We start from the raw sequence: 20,827 nt of genomic DNA on the forward strand, positions 1-20,827 counted from the left end.
ATTTTGCAAGATTTTATTTGCAAATTATGGTGGAAAATAAGTATTTTGTCACCTAAAAACATGCAAGATTTCTGTCTCTCACAGACCTGTAACTTCTTCTTTAAGAGGCTCCTCTGTCCTCCACTCATTACCTGTAGTAATGGCTCCTGTTTGAACTTATCAGTATAAATACACCTGTCCACAACCTCAAACAATCACACTCCAAACTCCACTATGGTGAAGACCAAAGAGCTGTTGAAGGACACCAGAAAGAAAATTTTAGCCCTGCACCAGGCTAGGAAAGCTGAATCTGCAATAGGCAAGTAGCTTTGGTGCGATGAAATCAACTGTGGGAGCAATAATAAGAAAATGGAAGACATACAAAACCACTGATAATCTCCCTCGATCTGGGGCTCCACGCAAGATCTCACCCCATGGGGTCAAAATAATCACAAGAACGGTAAGCATAAATCCCAGAACCACACGGGGGGACCTAGTGAATGACCTGAAAAGAGCTGAGACCACCGTAACAAAGGTTACCATCAGTAACACACTACGCCGCCAGGGACTCAGATCCTGCAGTGCCAGACGTGTCCTCCTGCTTAAGCCAGTACATGTTTAGGCCCATCTGAAGTTCGCTAGAGAGCATTTGGATTATACAGAAGAGTATTTGGAGAATGTCATATGGTCTGATGAAACCAAAGTAGAACTGTTTGGTAGAAACACAACTCATCGTGTTTGGAGGAGACAGAATCCAAAGAACACCATACCTACTGTGAAGCATAGTTGTGGTCTACCTAAAATGTCAATTACAAGCTGACCTCATCTTTATTAGTGGGATAACTTGCACAATTGGTGGCTGACTAAATACTTTTTTTCCCCACTGTACTTGCCATAGACTTCATTGCAAGTCACATGCATCTGCGACTTACATGCGATTTGGCCACTTTTCTCAGAGTGTCCTATTACTGGTGACGATTTTTGGGGAAACAATCTGACAGATGCAGCGTCAGAAAAGCAGAAGACATTACATATGGGGATTATAGAATAGAAATGTTTAGTCATATTTAACAGGAGAAAAGCAAATACCGCGCCAAACCACAGGAGTCCAGATGAAGTTAGTAAATCTCTTTTCTTTATTTTCACAGGTCTACGCGTTTCAAGGACATATCCGACGTCTTCCTCAGGACAAATGCAGAGAATACTAGTTAGTATTCTCTGCATTTGTCCTGAGGAAGAGGACGGATATGTCCTTGAAACGCGTAGACCTGTGAAAATAAAATAAAGAAAAGAGATTTACTAACTTCATCTGGACTCCTGTGGTTTGGCGCGGTATTTAAACCTGCTTTTCTCCTGTTGTCTGAAATCACTCCTTTTTTGCGGGACTGCTGCCTTCCACGTTACTTTTATGCTGTCAAAGGGGTTGTGACTGGCACAACCGAATCAGGTGAGTGTTCCTGTTATACATTCACCTCCTATTGTTATACCGGGTAAGACCCTATTTGCGCCTTTCTTCCCACAGCTTTTTTTGTAGTCATATTTAACGTCAGAAGTGGATTTTAAAATTCCACTATCCCCACCAATGAGAGTAATTCTTCACCTTCTCTCTGTGGGTGAAGACTTAAAGGGAATCAGTCACTAGGTTTTTGCCACCTAATCTGAGAGCAGTATAACGCAGGGGCAGAGATCCTGATTCCAGTGATGTGTCACTTACTGGGCTGCTTAGTGTAGTTTTGATAAAAAAGAGAATTTTGTTTACTTACCGTAAATTCTTTTTCTTATAGTTCCGTATTGGGAGACCCAGACCATGGGTGAATAGCTTCTGCCTCCGGAGGACACACAAAGTACTACACTTAAAAGTGTAGCTCCTCCCTCTGAGCTTATACACCCCCTGGTGAGCCAGTCCCAGCCAGTTTAGTGCAAAAGCTGAAGGAGAATAGCCACCCACAAGTAGAACCGAGTAAGAACCGGAACAACCGGAGACTCTGTCCATGACAACAGCCGGTGATACCCCGCGAAACAAGAAATTGCCAACAGGCAACAGGGAGGGAGCTGGGTCTCCCAATACGGCGGGGGAGGCACCTGAGTACACTGGTAGGCGTCTGAAATGGTCGATCTAATCCAACGGGCTAAGGTCGGCTTAGAAGCAGAGAGGCCCTTGCGCCGCCCTGTGGTTAGCACAAAAAGAGAGGTGCACTTCCTGAGCGCAGCGGTGCGAGATACATAGATCCGGAGAGCACGCACCAGATCTAGAGTATGCAGCGCTTTTTCAAAGCGATGAACAGGGGCCGGACAGAAGGAAGGTAGGGTAATGTCCTGGTTAAGGTGGAAGGGAGAGACCACCTTAGGAAGAAAGTGCGGAGTCGGACGGAGAACCACCTTGTCTTGATGAAAAATTAAAAAAGGTGACTCCGAGGAGAGCGCAGCCAAATCAGAGACTCTCCTGAGAGAAGTTATGGCAACTAGAAAGGCCACTTTCTGAGAAAGACGATACAAAGAAACCTCCCTAAGAGGCTCAAAGGGGGGTTTCTGCAATACCGTGAGGACCAAGTTAATGTCCCAGGGATCCAAGGGCCGCCGATAAGGCGGAATGATGTGAGACGCGCCTTGCATGAAGGTGCGGACATGAGCCAGCCGAGCGAGACGCCGCTGGAACAGTACTGACAGAGCTGAGACTTGTCCCTTGAGAGAGTTGAGGGACAGTCCTAGCTGCAGACCGGACTGTAGAAAAGACAGAAGGGTCGGCAAAGAGAATGGCCAAGGAGGATGGCCGGTAGAGCGACACCAGGACAGAAAAATTTGACGCTGCCGCGTTGTCTGACTGGACTCGAATGTGCCTGCTCGCCAGCAGGTGGTGAAAAGCTAGGAGAGCTAGAAGCACGGCTCTGGTTTCCAGCACATTGATTGAAAGGGCTGACTCGGACGGAGTCCAAGTGCCCTGCGCTCTGTGGTGGAGATATACCGCTCCCCAGCCGGATAGACTGGCATCCGTGGTGAGAATCGCCCAGGACGGGGCCAGGAAGGAGCGCCCTTGGGACACGGAGAGAGGCCGAAGCCACCACTGAAGAGAGCTCCTGGTCCGTGGCGACAGAGCCACTAACCTGTGTAAGGAGGAAGGCTGCTTGTCCCAACAGCGGAGAATGTCCAGCTGCAGGGGGCGCAGGTGGAACTGGGCAAAGGGAACAGCCTCCATTGACGCCACCATGTGACCCAGCACCTGCATCAAGCGCCTGAGGGTATAACGGCGGGGCCTCAGCAGAGAGCGCACCGCTAGCTGGAGAGACTGCTGTTTGATTAAGGGCAACTTCACAAGTGCCGGCAAAGTCTCGAACTGCATCCCTAGGTACGTGAGACTCTGGGTCGGAGTCAGAGTGGATTTGGGAAGATTGACAAGCCACCCGAATTGGGCTAGAGTGGCGAGAGTGAGCGAGACACTCCGCTGACAGTCTGCGCTGGATGGAGCCTTGACTAGAAGGTCGTCCAGGTAAGGAAGCACTGCCAACCCCTGGAGGTGCAGAACCGCAATCACTGCTGCCATGACCTTGGTGAATACCCGAGGGGCCGTGGCTAACCCGAAGGGGAGAGCCACGAACTGGAAATGATCCTCTCCTATTGCAAAACGTAACCAACGCTGGTGTGAAACTGCAATTGGCACATGCAGATAGGCATCTCTGATGTCGATGGACGCCAGGAAATCCCCTTGGGTCATTGAGGCAATGACTGATCGCAGAGACTCCATGCGAAAATGCCGCACCCGAACATGCTTGTTGAGAAGCTTGAGATCCAGGATGGGCCGGAAGGTACCGTCCTTTTTGGGAACTAGGAAGAGGTTTGAGTAAAAACCTCTGAACCGTTCCCGAGCGGGAACTGGTACAATTACTCCATTTGCCTGCAAGGATGCCACGGCCTGTGAGAAGGCGGCGGCCTTGGAGCAGGGGGGAGTTGAGAGAAAAAAATCTGTTTGGAGGGCTGGAAGAGAATTCTATCCTGTAGCCGTGAGATATGATATCTCTCACCCACTGATCGGAGACTTGTTTTAACCAAGCGTCGCCAAAGTGGGAGAGCCTGCCACCGACTAAGGACGTTGCTGGAGTGGGCAGAAAGTCATGAAGAGGCTGCCTTAGTGGCAGAACCTCCTGCGGTCTTCTGCGGACGCGCTTTTGGGCGCCAGTTGGATTTCTGATCCTTAGCCGAGTTGGCGGACGAGGCGGAGGGCTTAGAGGACGACCAGTTGGAGGAACGAAAGGAACGAAACCTCGCCTGATTCCTACCCTGGGCGGGTTTCCTGGTCTTGGTTTGTGGCATGGAAGTACTCTTCCCGCCAGTAGCTTCCTTAATAATTTCATCCAGCTGTTCACCGAACAGCCGGGAACCAGCAAAAGGGAGCCCAGCAAGAAACTTCTTTGAAGAAGCATCTGCCTTCCACTCTTGAAGCCACAAGATCCTGTGGATAACGAGGGAATTAGCCGAAGCCACCGCAGTGCGGTGAGCAGCCTCTAGCATGGCAGACATGGCATAGGATGAAAAAGCTGAAGCCTGAGCAGTTAAGGTAACCATCTCAGGCATAGATTCCTTGGTGAGGGAATGCATCTCCTCTAGAGAAGCAGAGATGGCTTTGAGAGCCCACACTGCTGCAAAAGTCGGGGAAAACGCGGCCCCCGCCGCTTCATACACAGATTTGGCCAGAAGGTCAATCTGACGGTCAGTGGAATCCTTAAGTGAGGTGCCGTCAGCCACCGACACAACGGTCCGAGCTGAGAGCCTAGACACCGGGGGGTCTACCTTTGGGGAGTGAGACCACTCCTTGACCACCTCAGGTGGAAAGGGAAAACGGTCATCAGAACCACGCTTTGGAAAGCGTTTGTCAGGACAGGCCCTGGGTTTGGTCACAGCGGCCTGAAAACTGGAGTGGTTAAAGAACACACTCTTTACTCTCTTAGGCGAGGTAAACTGGTGCTTTTCTGCCAGAGAGGGTTGCTCCTCTGATACTGGCGGATTGAGATCCAGTACAGAATTAATAGAAGCAATCAAGTCACTAAGATCTGAGTCACCCTCGGAAAGATCGATGGGGTAAATGGCGTTATCCTCCGAGCCCCCCGTAAGGGCGTCCTCCTCATCTTGCGAGTCAGCTCTTGAATCAGAGCCGCGGGATGAGGAGGGGGAGGAAACCCTGCGCCTTCTCTTAGGAGGACAGGGTCTGGGACCTGATGATGAATCCTCTGTGAGCTCCGATGGACCGAGGTCAGAGGATAGGGATCCTAAATGGCCCTTAGCAAGAGCATTAGGGGCACCCTGTGAGGGCTGATGCATATTCATCAAGGTCCTGGACAGAAGTCCCATGGACTCAGCAAAAGACTGGGATATAGACCTAGAGAAGAACTCTACCCAGGCCGGGGGTTCAACCACAGGTGCAGAGGCAGCCGGAGAGACCACTGGGGGTGAGACTCCAGGCTGTGGCACCGCCAAGTTAGAGCAGGCATCACAATGTGGATAGGTGATCGGCTCAGGCAGCAGCAGCTTACATGCAGCGCATATAGAATAAAGCTTTGGAGCCTTGCTCCTCGTGTGAGACATGCTGCTGGAGTGGGGGCTCTGCAAGAGAATGAACCCCAGGGAGAATATACAGAGGTCCACAACCAGAGACCGGCTGTGGCTTACCAGACCGCTGGAAGCGTGTTGTGTGCCCTCCAGATCCCGAAGCCCGGACCCCCAATGCACCACACCTCAGCAGGGATGCAGAGTGCAGAAAGGCCAGCGCCGAGTGAACTCTGCCTGAAAAATGGCCGCCGGAGCGAAGAGAGGGGGCGGGACTCGGGGGCGTTCCTGTAGGAGAGCGGGAACTGGAGGGCCATAGAGACCTGCAGGGGAGGCGACACGCCCCAGCAGTGGGGAGTGACCCTCCCCTGTGCAGGACGGCCGACGTGAGGAGCCGTGCCTGTCCCTCTGCATGAGTGACATGCGAGGATAGTTAACAGAAACTAGGTCTCCGGCAAAGCCGGGGCCTAAATTTAAGCGGCGAGGCCGACGCGCAGGCACCATCGGCGCGGTTCTCGGGCGAAAGCTAGAGAACCCGCTGGAAATGCCATAATAAATACATTCAGCATACTCTCCCTATACAATAAAGAACAGGGAGCCCCAACACATAAACGTCTCAGGTACTTAGCTGCTGAGACGCAGGGCCAGGTCCCTGGGGATGAGTGCTCCGGTCCAGCAGAATCCTCAAGGGGCTGTGGATGGAGACCGGTCTCCTGCCAGGCATGGAGACCGTGCTGGCTCCCACTTCAAGCCAGGGCCCAGGAGGGATGGTGAAGGAGCACGGCATGTAAGGCTCCAGCCTAGGAAATCAACCTTACAACACCGCCGACACAGTGGGGTGAGAAGGGACATGCCGGGGGTCCAGACGTGGACCCGCATTTCTTCAATCTCTTTCCAAAAAGTAAAAAATCATATGAGAATGCATGTGTGGATGTATGCCTCCTGAACACAAAGTGATAAACTGGCTGGGACTGGCTCACCAGGGGGTGTATAAGCTCAGAGGGAGGAGCTACACTTTTAAGTGTAGTACTTTGTGTGTCCTCCGGAGGCAGAAGCTAAACACCCATGGTCTGGGTCTCCCAAAGGAACGATAAAGAAATTACTGTTTAATCAGCAGGAGATTATCATTAGAAGACTACTTGGCGTGCTGCCAGGTAGTCCAGCATATTCATGAGCTCTGTTTAACTGCTAGTTCTGCAGCAGAGAAAACATTGATTGTATCAAAATGACAGCAAACAGCTCAGTAAGTGACATCGCTGGAATCAGGGTCTCCGTCTCTACATTATGCTGCTCTCAGATGGGGGAGCAAAAACCTGGTGACAGATTCCCTTTAAGTCCCTGGCAGGTAGAGGGAATGTAGGACAACCCATATTATTTCTTTTGTAGAATGTAGTGGGCATGCTCTGTGGCATGTGCAGAAGTCACTGTTTAATGAGAGGAAGGTGGTCTCAGTAATATCTCCCTCCAGATTTATAACAGAGGTGACACCTTTCATTGTTATCTTGCCTGTGATAATATGAAATGAAGGCTGAAAAGTGATCTCTACCGTACTCTATTGTGTGAGCTCACTGACCAGCATAAATTAGTAATGGTGACAAGGAAATCACCACCAATAATTTATATCCACATCCCACAAAGTGATGGTACATAGCCATGACATGCAATTAATGTATGATCGGCAGAGGTCCAACCACCCTCCTGATTTGGAGGATTTTGTTTTTCTTTGCACCCTGACGCTCCCACCACCCAGATAAGCAGAGAACATCAGCCGGCTCCATTCACTGTGCTGTACACGATCAGTGGAAGGTCCCAGATGTTATACCACAGCAATCAAAAAGTGAGGACACAAAAATTTTATAAAGCTGTGTGTGCGTGCGTGCGTGCGTGCGTGCGTGCGTGCGTGTGTGTGTGTGTCCGGGATTGGCATCTGCACCGTCGCAGCTACAGCCACAAAATTTTGGACACTCACACGTCTGGACCCCGAGAGCGTCATAGGCTATGTTTTGAGGGGAAATTTTAACCCCGCGCTTTACACTTATTCGCCAAAAAACCTGCCTCCATTAAGGCGAATGGAGCTGGGAGCCACAGTGCAGCCAGAACTTCAGGAGAATGCACAGCCACGCTCTTATATGGAATGTTGGCGTGTCACAATGCAGCCAGGAAAGAGACAGACAGACAGGGAAAGAGGCAGACACAGACAGGGTAAGAGACAGACACAGACAGGGTAAGAGACAGACACAGACAGGGTAAGAGACAGACACAGACAGGGTAAGAGACAGACACAGACAGGGTAAGAGACAGACACAGACAGGGTAAGAGACAGACACAGACAGGGTAAGAGACAGACACAGACAGGGTAAGAGACAGACACAGACAGGGTAAGAGACAGACACAGACAGGGTAAGAGACAGACACAGACAGGGTAAGAGACAGACACAGACAAAGAGACAGACTGACAGGGAAAGAGATAGATAGACAGACAGGGAAAGAGATTGATAATATATTGGCCTCCTGCCTCCATCACAGACCTCTGGGACCCTATCCCCACTCCTTGTGTTATCCAGGCATCCTCACTTTTCCTCCACCTGTCTTCTGGGCCTCCCTGGCCTCCGTGACGTACCCTTGCAAAGCAAACGCCACAGGGTACAGTCCTTTGACGTCTAATTCGTCCCATCCACCTTTCCATCATACGCAAAAACCTTGAAAAAGGCCTAACATAGGCCGAAACGTCGGCTTTTGCTCTATTGTGGTGGCGTTTTCCTTTTTGCAAACAGTCCAATAAAATAACACTTTTTTTGCATTTATTCTCTGTGTCCTATTTGAGTGCTTGGGATCCAATATATTACTTAGGCTTTCTTTCCCTTCAGCACCTTCCTCCTTAGGCGGTTGAGCCCAGCTCTACCCATATTTTCAGGGAAAGAGATTGAGACAGACGGAGAAAGAGACAGAGACAGTCAGAGACAGACAGGGAAAGAGACAGACAGACAAAGATAGAGAGACAGAAAGATATATACAGAGGGGGAGACAGACATTATAATTCCATTTATATCTATTTGTTTTGTGGTTTTTGTGTGCAGAATACATTTTTGTTAATACATTCTATTTTGTTAACAGCAGTTATTAACCCGGGCGAAGCCGGGTAGTACAGCTAGTATATTATATTATCATACATATATACATGCACACACACACACACACACACACACACACACACACACACACACACACACACTATATATACACATACAAAAGAAGGGAATTTTGTTTACTTACCGTAAATTCCTTTTCTTCTAGCTCCAATTGGGAGACCCAGACAATTGGGTGTATAGCTATGCCTCCGGAGGCCACACAAAGTATTACACTAAAAGTGTAAAGCCCCTCCCCTTCAGCCTATACACCCCCCGTGCTGCCACGGGCTCATCAGTTTTGGTGCAAAAGCCCGAAGGAGGAAAAAATTATAAACTGGTTTAAAGTAAATTCAATCCGAAGGAATATCGGAGAACTGAAACCATTTAACATGAACAACATGTGTATACAAAAACAGGGGCGGGTGCTGGGTCTCCCAATTGGAACTAGAAGAAAAGAAATTTACGGTAAGTAAACAAAATTCCCTTCTTCTTTGTCGCTCCTTATTGGGAGACCCAGACAATTGGGACGTCCAAAAGCAGTCCCTGGGTGGGTAAATAATACCTCATAATAGAGCCGTAACGGCTCCGTCCTACAGGTGGGCAACTGCCGCCTGAAGGACTCGCCTACCTAGGCTGGCATCTGCCGAAGCATAGGTATGCACCTGATAGTGTTTCGTGAAAGTGTGCAGGCTCGACCAGGTAGCTGCCTGACACACCTGCTGAGCCATAGCCTGGTGTCGCAAGGCCCAGGAGGCTCCCACGGCCCTGGTAGAATGGGCCTTCAGTCCAGAGGGAACCGGAAGCCCCGAGGAACGGTAAGCTTCGAGAATTGGTTCCTTGATCCACCAAGCCAGGGTTGACTTGGAAGCTTGTGTCCCTTTACGCTGGCCAGCGACAAGGACAAAGAGTGCATCCGAGCGGCGCAGGGGCGCCGTACGAGAAATGTAGAGTCTGAGTGCTCTCACCAGATCTAACAAGTGCAAATCCTTTTCACATTGGTGAACTGGATGAGGACAAAACGAGGGTAAGGAGATGTCCTGATGTAAGGAGGGACGATGTGACAAACCCCTTGCAGGAACGTGCGTACCTGTGGGAGTCTGGCCAGGCGCTTCTGAAAAAAACACAGAGAGCGCAGAGACTTGTCCCTTAAGGGAGCCTAGCGACAAACCCTTTTCCAATCCGGATTGAAGAAAGGACAGAAAAGTGGGCAAGGCAAATGGCCAGGGAGAAAACCCCTGAGCAGAGCACCACGACAGGAATATTTTCCACGTCCTGTGGTAGATCTTGGCGGACGTTGGTTTCCTAGCCTGTCTCAAAGTGGCAATGACCTCTTGAGATAATCCTGAAGACGCTAGGATCCAGGACTCAATGGCCACACAGTCAGGTTGAGGGCCGCAGAATTCAGATGGAAAAACGGCCCTTGAGACAGCAAATCTGGTCGGTCTGGCAGTGCCCACGGTTGGCCGACCGTGAGATGCCACAGATCCGGGTACCACGACCTCCTCGGCCAGTCTGGAGCGACGAGGATGACGCGGCGGCAGTCGGCCCTGATCTTGCGTAACACTCTGGGCAACAGTGCCAGAGGAGGAAACACATAAGGAAGCCGAAACTGCGACCAATCCTGAACTAAGGCGTCTGCCGCCAGAGCTCTGTGATCTTGAGATCGAGCCATGAATGTTGGGACCTTGTTGTTGTGCCGTGACGCCAATAGGTCGACGTCCGGCATCCCCCAGCGGCAACAGATCTCCTGAAACACGTCCGGGTGAAGGGACCATTCCCCTGCGTCCATGCCCTGGCGACTGAGAAAGTCTGCTTCCCAGTTTTCTACGCCCGGGATGTGAACTGCGGATATGGTGGATGCTGTGGCTTCCACCCACAGCAGAATCCGCCGGACTTCCTGGAAGGCTTCCCGACTGCCGACCTTGGTGGTTGATGTAAGCCACCGCTGTGGAGTTGTCCGACTGAATTCGGATCTGCTTGCCTTCCAGCCACTGCTGGAACGCTTTTAGGGCAAGATACACTGCCCTGATCTCCAGAACATTGATCTGAAGTGAGGACTCTTGCTGAGTCCACGTACCCTGAGCCCTGTGGTGGAGAAAAACTGCTCCCCACCCTGACAGACTCGCGTCCGTCGTGACCACCGCCCAGGATGGGGGTAGGAAGGATTTCCCCTTCGATAATGAGGTGGGAAGAAGCCACCACCGAAGGGAAGCTTTGGTTGCCTGAGAGAGGGAGACGTTCCTGTCTAGGGACGTCGGCATCCTGTCCCACTTGCGTAGGATGTCCCATTGAAGTGGACGCAGGTGAAACTGCGCGAAAGGGACTGCTTCCATTGCTGCCACCATCTTCCCCAGGAAGTGCATGAGGCGCCTCAAGGGGTGTGACCGACCTTGAAGGAGAGATTGCACCCCTGTCTGTAGTGAACGCTGTTTGTCCAGCGGAAGCTTCACTATCGCTGGAAGAGTATGAAACTCCATGCCAAGATATGTCAGCGATTGGACCGGTGTCAGATTTAACTTTGGAAAATTGATGATCCACCCGAAACTCTGGAGAATCTCCAGAGTAACGTTGAGGCTGTGTTGGCATGCCTCTTGAGAGGGTGCCTTGACCAGCAGATCGTCTAAGTAAGGTATCACTGAGTGACCCTGAGAGTGGAGGACCGCAACTACTGTAGCCATGACCTTGGTGAAACCCTTGGGGCTGTCGCCAGGCCGAACGGCAGTGCCGCGAACTGAAGGTGTTCGTCTCCTATGGCGAAGCGCAAGAAGCGCTGATGCTCTGGAGCAATTGGTACGTGGAGATAAGCATCCTTGATATCGATCGATGCTAGGAAATCTCCTTGGGACATTGAGGCGATGACGGAGCGGAGGGATTCCATCCGGAACCGCCTGGTCCTTACGTGTTTGTTGAGCAGTTTTAGGTCCAAAACAGGACGGAAGGACCCGTCCTTCTTTGGAACCACAAACAGGTTGGAGTAGAAACCGTGACCCTGTTGCTGAAGAGGAACCGGGACCACCACTCCTTCTGCCTTCAGAATGCCCACCGCCTGCAGAAGAGCCTCGGCTCGCTCGGGAGGCGGAGATGTTCTGAAGAATCGAGTCGGAGGACGAGAGCTGAACTCTATCCTGTAACCGTGAGACAAAATGTCTCTCACCCAACGGTCTTTTACTTGTGGCAGCCAGGTGTCGCAAAAGCGGGAGAGCCTGTCACCGACCGAGGATGCGGTGTGAGGAGGCCGTAAGTCATGAGGAAGCCGCCTTAGTAGCGGCACCTCCGGCGGTCTTTTTAGGGCGTGATTTAGACCGCCATGCGTCGGAGTTCCTCTGATCCTTCTGCGGCCTTTTGGACGAGGAGAATTGGGACCTGCCCGCACTCCGAAAGGACCGAAACCTCGACTGTCCCCTCCTCTGTTGGGGTGTTTTTGGTTTGGCCTGGGGTAAGGATGTTTCCTTTCCCTTGGATTGTTTGATGATTTCATCCAATCTCTCACCAAACAAACGGTCGCCAGAATATGGCAATCCAGTTAAGCACTTTTTGGAAGCCGAATCTGCCTTCCATTCCCGCAGCCACAAGGCCCTGCGTATTGCCACCGAATTGTCGGCTGCAACCGCCGTACGGCTCGCAGAGTCCAGGACAGCATTAATAGCGTAGGACGCAAATGCCGACGTTTGAGAGGTTATGGACGCCACCTGCGGCGCAGACGTACGTGTGAGTGCGTCAATTGGCGCCTGACCAGCTGAGATAGCTTGGAGTGCCCATACGGCTGCGAATGCTGGAGCAAAAGACGCGCCGATAGCTTCATAGATGGATTTCAACCAGAGCTCCATCTGTCTGTCAGTGGCATCCTTGAGTGAAGCTCCATCTTCCACTGCAACTATGGATCTAGCCGCCAGTCTGGAGATTGGAGGATCCACCTTGGGACACTGAGTCCAGCCTTTGACCACGTCAGGGGGGAAAGGGTAACGTGTATCCTTAAGGCGCTTGGAAAAACGCTTATCTGGACAAGCTCGGTGTTTCTGGACTGCCTCTCTGAAGTCAGAGTGGTCCAGAAACATACTCTTTGTTCGCTTGGGAAACCTGAAACGGAATTTCTCCTGCTGAGAGGCTGACTCCTCCACTGGAGGAGCTGAGGGAGAAATATCCAACATTTCATTGATGGACGCAATAAGATCATTCACTATGGCGTCCCCATCAGGAGTATCAAGGTTGAGAGCGGCTTCAGGATCAGAATCCTGATCAGCTACCTCCGCTTCATCATACAGAGAGTCCTCTCGCTGAGACCCTGAACATTGTGATGATGTCGAGGGGATATCATAGCGAGCTCGCTTAATCGGTCTGGGGCTGCGGTCCGTGTCAGAGACCTCACCCTGGGATCCATGAGACACCCCGGGAGGACATTGCTGTTCCAACTGAGGGGGACCAGGGGGCAATGATTCCACAGTGTCCCTGGCTTGAGATGCCGGCCTGGACTGCAAGGCTTCTAATATCTTAGCCATAGTCTCAGAAAGTCTTTCAGTAAAAACTGCAAACTCCGTCCCTGTCACCTGGACAGTGTTAACAGGTGGTTCTCCCTGGGCCACCCTTAGCAGAGGCTCCGGCTGAGAAAGTGCCACAGGGGCCGAGCATTGCACACAATGAGGGTCAGTGGAACCTGCCGGCAGTATAGCCGTACATGCTGCACAGGCAGCATAGTAAGTCTGTGCTTTGGCACCCTTGCTATTTGTGGACGACATGCTGTTGTCTCCTCTGAGCAATACAGGAGGGTATATAGACAAAAATCAACAGTGCACCATACAGTGTAAAGTATAGTCTATAATCATATAATCTATAAGTACACTTCTGCACTAGTGGGGCCAGCACCACAGGTGCTGCTTACCGCCTGCGCAAAGCGGTTGTGTGGGCACCAGAAATCCTGCCTGGGTCTCCCTGAGCTTGTCTCTCCTCTCCAGCGTTAGCAGAGCTGAGAGGAATGGCTGCCGGCGTCCTGAGGAGAGGAGGGAGCCGTGGGCGTGACCCAGAAAAGTGCGGGAACTGGTGCCCCACTGTGCAGAGTGAGGGGGGTGGAGTATGCAAAGCATGCTCCAGCCCTCAGTGCTGCCGTCCTGTACAGCGTCCCGCCCTTCCCCTAATTGGCAGGGCTGGGGGCGGGAAGAAAACGAGACTAGGCCGCAAAAGCCGGGGACTCGAGTTATAAGCGCGGCCGCCGTATAAGCGCGGTCGGCGCGGAAGTCCCCGGCGCACTAACAGTCCCAGCCGCGCCGCAGTGATAACCATGGCAGCGGCGGTCAGCGCGGCAGTCCCCCTACACGAACACACTCGGCGACGCTGAAGTGTGTAATGGCACAAACGCAGTCAGCGCTGCTGTCCCCGGTGCACTAGCACACCCAGCAATGCTGGAGTGTTGCTGTGCGCGGTCCCCACGGGGACACAGAGTACCTCAAAGTAGCAGGGCCATGTCCCTGAACGATACTCGGCTCCTATCCAGCATGGTCCTCAGGAGCTGTGGATGGAGCACGGTCTCCTGTGCCTGGAGACCGAAAGGATCCCACTTCACCCAGAGCCCTAATTGAGGGATGGGGAAGGAAAGCAGCATGTGGGCTCCAGCCTCCGTACCCGCAATGGATACCTCAACCTTAACAACACCGCCGACAAGAGTGGGGTGAGAAGGGAGCATGCTGGGGGCCCTGTTATGGGCCCTCTTTTCTTCCATCCGACATAGTCAGCAGCTGCTGCTGACTAAGCTGTGGAGCTATGCATGTCTGACCTCCTTCGCACAAAGCATAAAAACTGATGAGCCCGTGGCAGCACGGGGGGTGTATAGGCTAAAGGGGAGAGGCTTTACACTTTTAGTGTAATACTTTGTGTGGCCTCCGGAGGCATATCTATACACCCAATTGTCTGGGTCTCCCAATAAGGAGCGACAAAGAAATATATATCCAGAGCTATATATAGATACATATATGTATATATACACTATATATACATACTGTATATAGATACATTGTATATATTATACATTATATATATATATATATATATATATATATATATATATATATATATATATATATATATATATATATATATATATATATATATATACACACACACACACACACACACACACACATATATACATACACACATTACATTACATATACACATATACAGTATATATCCATACCTACCTATCTATATATTATACAATACATACATACATACATACATATATGTGTGTATATTCCCTGTATTGCAGTGACTCACCTGCTCTTGTCAGTGATCTGCTCCTGCATCATGCGCAGCTTGGCGGGTGGGATATAAGCTCCACCGGTACGAGTGAGAATTGGATCCAATTCATCTTTCTTTTTCTTCACCGGAGGCTCAGTGGACACTTGTTCTTCTGATCGCTCTTCACTTCTCCTGGATGGAGGGGGTGATCTTCTATCTCGCTTTCTGTCATCTCTGTCTGGATCTCGTCTTGATCTATCTCGATCGCGGTCCCTAAGACAAGAGTAACGATCAATTATTAAACACTACAATGATTGATATCAAGAACGTAGTGCTGAGAAATATACATTATAAAGTTTCTAAAAAAGAGAATTTTGTTTACTTACCGTAAATTCTTTTTCTTATAGTTCCGACATGGGAGACCCAAACCATGGGTGTATAGCTTCTGCCTCCGGAGGACACACAAAGTACTACACTCAAACGTGTAGCTCCTCCCTCCGGGCTATATACACCCCCTGGATGACAATCTAACCAGTTCAGTGCAAAAGCTGAAGGAGGACATCCACCCATAAGTAGAGATAGAGTAAAACTCGGAAAGACCGGAACTCTGTCTACTAACAACAGCCGGTGAAACACACGGAACAAAAAACTGCCAACAGGCAACAGGGAGGGTGCTGGGTCTCCCATGTCGGAACTATAAGAAAAAGAATTTACGGTAAGTAAACAAAATTCTCTTTTTCTTCATCGTTCCTTATGGGAGACCCAAACCATGGGACGTTCCAAAGCAGTCCATGGGTGGGAAATAAACCAAACTGAGAAGTAGGCAAAACCTAACTTCACAAATGGGCGACAGCCGCCTGAAGAATGCATCTGCCCAAGCTCGCATCTGCCGAAGCATGAGCATGCACTTGGTAGTGCTTCGAAAAAGTGTGCAGACTGGACCACGTGGCAGCCTGACAAACCTGCTGAGCCGTAGCCTGGTGCCTGAAAGCCCAGGAGGCACCGACAGCTCTGGTCGAGTGCGCCTTAATCCCTGGCGGAGGAGGCACCTGAGAACACTGGTAGGCATCGGTGATAGCCGACCTGATCCAACGAGCTAGGGTCGGTTTAGAAGCAGCGAGAGCCTTGCGCTGACCAGTGGTTAGCACAAAAAGTGAGGTGCACCGCCTAAAAACGGCGGTGCGTGACACATAGATTCGGAGTGCCCGCACCAAATCTAAGGAATGCAACGCCTTCTCAAAGCGATGCACAGGGGCCGGACAAAGAGAAGGCAATGAAATGTCCTGGTTAAGGTGGAAAGGAGACACCACCTTAGGGAGAAAGTCCGGAGTCGGACGAAGCACCACCTTGTCTTGGTGAAACACCAAAAAGGGGGATTCCGAAGAGAGCGCAGCCAAAATCAGAAACTCTCCTGAGAGAAGTTATGGCTACTAGAAAAACAACTTTCTGTGAAAGTCTAAACAAAGGAACCTCCCTGAGAGGCTCAAAGGGGGGTTTCTGTAAGGCCGTGAGGACCAGATTAAGGTCCCAGGGATCCAAGGGCCGCCGGTAAGGAGGAATGATGTGAGATGCGCCCTGCATGAAGGTGCGCACCTGAGCCAGTCGGGCGATACGCCGCTGGAACAATACCGACAGAGCCGACACCTGTCCCTTGAGGGAATTGAGGGACAGTCCTAGCTGTAGACCGGACTGTAGAAAAGACAGGATGGTCGGCAAGGAGAACGGCCAAGGAGCATGGTCGGAAGAGCGACACCAGGACAGGAAAATCCTCCAAGTCCTGTGGTAAATCTTGGCCGAGGAAGACTTCCGAGCCTGAGTCATAGTGGAGATGACCTCAGAGGAAATGCCTGAAGCCGTCAGGATCCAGGACTCAAAAGCCACGCCGTCAATCTGAGAGCCGCAGAATTCTGGCGGAAGAACGGACCTTGAGAGAGAAGGTCTGTGCGGTCCGGGAGGTGCCACGGCACCCCTACGGACAGACAGAGCAGGTCTGGGTACCAAGCTCGCCTGGGCCAGTCCGGAGCAATGATTATGACTCGACGGCCCTCCATTCCGATCTTGCGCAGAACCCTGGGCAAGAGAGCTAGAGGGGGAAACACATAGGCCAGACGGAACTGAGACCAATCTTGAACCAGTGCGTCCGCTGCGAAGGCTTGAGGATCGTGGGAGCGAGCCACGTAAACCGGAACCTTGTTGTTGTGCCAGGAAGCCATTAGATCCACTTCCAGAGTGCCCCACTTGCGGCAGATTGATCTGAACACTGACGGATGCAGGGCCCACTCGCCGCTGTCCACGGTTTGACGGCTGAGATAATTGGCCTCCCAGTTTTCCACGCCTGGGATGTGGACTGCAGATATGGTGGACTTGGAGTCCTCCGTCCACTGGAGGATTCGTTGAACCTCCAACATCGCCAGATGGCTGTGAGTCCCGCCCTGGTGATTGATGTAGGCAACCGCTGTCGCGTTGTCCGACTGAACTCGAATGTGCCTGCCCGCCAACAGGTGGTGAAAGGCTAGGAGAGCTAGAAACACAGCTCTGATCTCCAGCACATTGATCGAGAGGGCTGATTCGGACGGAGTCCAAGTGCCCTGTGCTCGGTGATGGAGAAATACTGCTCCCCAACCGGAGAGGCTGGCATCCGTGGTGAGGATCACCCAGGACGGAGTCAGGAAGGAGCGTCCCTGTGACAGAGAGAGGGGCCGAAGCCACCACTGAAGGGAGCTCCTGGTCTGTGACGACAGAGTCACCAGCCTGTGCCAGAGAATGCATGTGTGTGTGTGACCTCCTGAACACAAAGCATTGAACTGGTTAGATTGTCATCCAGGGGGTGTATATAGCCCGTAGGGAGGAGCTACAAGTTTGAGTGTAGTACTTTGTGTGTCCTCCGGAGGCAGAAGCTATACACCCATGGTTTGGGTCTCCCATAAGGAACGATGAAGAGAAGGGAATTTTGTTTACTTACCGTAAATTCCTTTTCTTCTAGCTCCTATTGGGAGACCCAGACAATTGTGTGTATAGCTTCTGCCTCCGGAGGCCACACAAAGTATTACACTTTAAAAGTGTAACCCCTCCCCTCTGCCTATACACCCTCCCGTGCATCACGGGCTCCTCAGTTTTGGTGCAAAAGCAGGAAGGAGGAAACTTATAAATTGGTCTAAGGTAAATTCAATCCGAAGGATGTTCGGAGAACTGAAAACCATGAACCAAAAGAACAATTCAACATGAACAACATGTGTACACAAAAGAACAACAGCCCGAAGGGAACAGGGGCGGGTGCTGGGTCTCCCAATAGGAGCTAGAAGAAAAGGAATTTACGGTAAGTAAACAAAATTCCCTTCTTCTTTGTCGCTCCATTGGGAGACCCAGACAATTGGGACGTCCAAAAGCAGTCCCTGGGTGGGTAAAAGAATACCTCGATAAAAAGAGCCGAAAAACGGCCCCCTCTTACAGGTGGGCGACCGCCGCCTGAAGGACTCGCCTACCTAGGCTGGCATCTGCCGAAGCATAGGCATGCACCTGATAGTGTTTCGTGAAAGTGTGCAGACTCGACCAGGTAGCCGCCTGACACACCTGCTGAGCCGTAGCCTGGTGCCGCAATGCCCAGGATGCACCCACGGCTCTGGTAGAATGGGCCTTCAGCCCTGAAGGAATCGGAAGCCCAGAAGAACGGTAGGCTTCAAGAATCGGTTCCTTGATCCACCGAGCCAAGGTTGACTTGGACGCCTGCGACCCCTTACGCTGGCCAGCGACAAGGACAAAGAGCGCATCCGAACGGCGCAGGGGCGCCGTGCGAGAAATGTAGAGCCGGAGTGCTCTCACGAGATCTAACAAGTGCAAATCCTTTTCACATTGGTGAACTGGATGAGGGCAAAAGGAAGGTAAGGAGATATCCTGATTGAGATGAAAAGGGGATACCACCTTAGGGAGAAATTTCGGGACCGGACGCAGAACCACCTTATCCTGGTGAAACACCAGGAAGGGGGCTTTGCATGACAGCGCTGCTAGCTCAGACACTCTCCGAAGTGATGTGACTGCCACTAGGAAGGCCACTTTCTGCGAAAGGCGTGATAGAGAGACATCCCGCATCGGCTCGAAAGGTGGTTTCTGAAGAGCCGTTAGCACCCTGTTAAGATCCCAGGGTTCCAGCGGACGCTTGTAAGGTGGGACTATGTGGCAAACTCCCTGCAGGAACGTGCGGACCTGCGGAAGCCTGGCTAGACGCTTTTGAAAAAACACGGAAAGCGCCGATACTTGTCCCTTGAGAGAGCCGAGAGACAAACCCTTGTCCATTCCGGATTGAAGGAAAGAAAGGAAAGTGGGTAAGGCAAACGGCCAGGGGGTAAAACCCCGATCAGAGCACCAGGATAAGAAGATCCTCCAAGCCCTGTGATAGATCTTGGCGGACGTTGGTTTCCTGGCTTGTCTCATAGTGGCAATGACATCTTGAGATAACCCTGAGGACGCTAGGAGCCAGGACTCAATGGCCACACAGTCAGGTTGAGGGCCGCAGAATTCAGATGGAAAAATGGCCCTTGAGACAGCAAGTCTGGTCGGTCTGGGAGTGTCCACGGTTGACCCACCGTGAGGTGCCACAGATCCGGGTACCACGACCTCCTCGGCCAGTCTGGGGCGACGAGGATGGCGCGGCGGCAGTCGGACCTGATCTTGCGCAACACTCTGGGCAGCAGTGCCAGAGGAGGAAATACATAAGGCAGTCGAAACTGCGACCAATCCTGAACTAATGCGTCCGCCGCCAGAGCTCTGTGATCTTGAGACCGTGCCATGAATGCCGGGACTTTGTTGTTGTGCCGAGACGCCATGAGGTCGACGTCCGGCGTTCCCCAGCGGCAACAGATCTCTTGAAACACGTCCGGGTGAAGAGACCATTCCCCTGCGTCCATGCCCTGGCGACTGAGAAAGTCTGCTTCCCAGTTTTCTACACCCGGGATGTGAACTGCGGAGATGGTGGAGGCTGTGGCTTCCGCCCACAGCAGAATCCGCCGAACTTCTTGGAAGGCCTGACGACTGCGTGTGCCGCCCTGGTGGTTGATGTACGCGACCGCCGTGGCGTTGTCCGACTGTATGCGGATCTGTCTGCCCTCCAGCCACCGATGGAACGCCTTTAGGGCTAGATACACTGCCCTTATCTCCAGAACATTGATCTGAAGGGAGGACTCTGTCGGAGTCCAGGTTCCCTGAGCCCTGTGGTGGAGGAAGACCGCTCCCCACCCTGACAGACTCGCGTCCGTCGTGACCACAGCCCAGGATGGGGGCAGGAATGATTTTCCCTTCGACAAGGAAGTGGGAAGAAGCCACCACTGAAGAGAGGTTTTGGCTGCCAGTGAAAGAGAGACGTTCCTGTCTAGGGACGTCGACCTCCTGTCCCATTTGCGGAGAATGTCCCATTGAAGTGGACGCAGATGAAACTGCGCAAAGGGAACTGCCTCCATTGCTGCCACCATCTTCCCTAGGAAGTGCATGAGGCGCCTCAAGGGGTGTGACTGGGTCCGAAGGAGAGAGTGCACCCCTGTCTGCAGCGAACGCTGTTTGTCCAGCGGAAGCTTCACTATCGCTGAGAGAGTATGAAACTCCATCCCGAGGTAAGTGAGTGATTGGGTCGGTGTCAATTTTGACTTTGGGAAATTGATGATCCACCCGAACCTCTGGAGAGTCTCCAGAGCAATGGTCAGGCTGTGTTGACATGCCACCCTGGAGGGTGCCTTGACTAGGAGATCGTCTAAGTAAGGGATCACCGAGTGGCCCTGAGAGTGTAGGACCGCCACCACAGATGCCATGACCTTGGTGAAGACCCGTGGGGCTGTCGCCAGGCCGAAAGGCAGTGCCACAAACTGAAGGTGTTCGTCCCCGATGGCGAAACGCAGGAAGCGTTGATGCTCTGGTGCAATCGGCACATGGAGATAAGCATCCCTGATGTCGATTGAGGCTAGGAAGTCTCC

General features: G+C 51.8%; 1 protein-coding gene across 1 annotated transcript in view; it reads right to left on the bottom strand.

The window, feature by feature from the left end:
- Positions 1-20,827, bottom strand: part of CWC22 (CWC22 spliceosome associated protein) — a 220,920-nt gene that overhangs the window by 175,528 nt on the left and 24,565 nt on the right. The window contains exon 4 of the mRNA XM_075318892.1: positions 14,907-15,143. Coding sequence (XP_075175007.1) covers positions 14,907-15,143 — 237 coding nt within the window. The remainder of the gene's footprint in view (positions 1-14,906; positions 15,144-20,827) is intronic.

The sequence above is a fragment of the Anomaloglossus baeobatrachus genome, chromosome 7, assembly GCF_048569485.1.
Source record: "Anomaloglossus baeobatrachus isolate aAnoBae1 chromosome 7, aAnoBae1.hap1, whole genome shotgun sequence".
Taxonomy (NCBI): Eukaryota; Metazoa; Chordata; class Amphibia; order Anura; family Aromobatidae; genus Anomaloglossus; species Anomaloglossus baeobatrachus.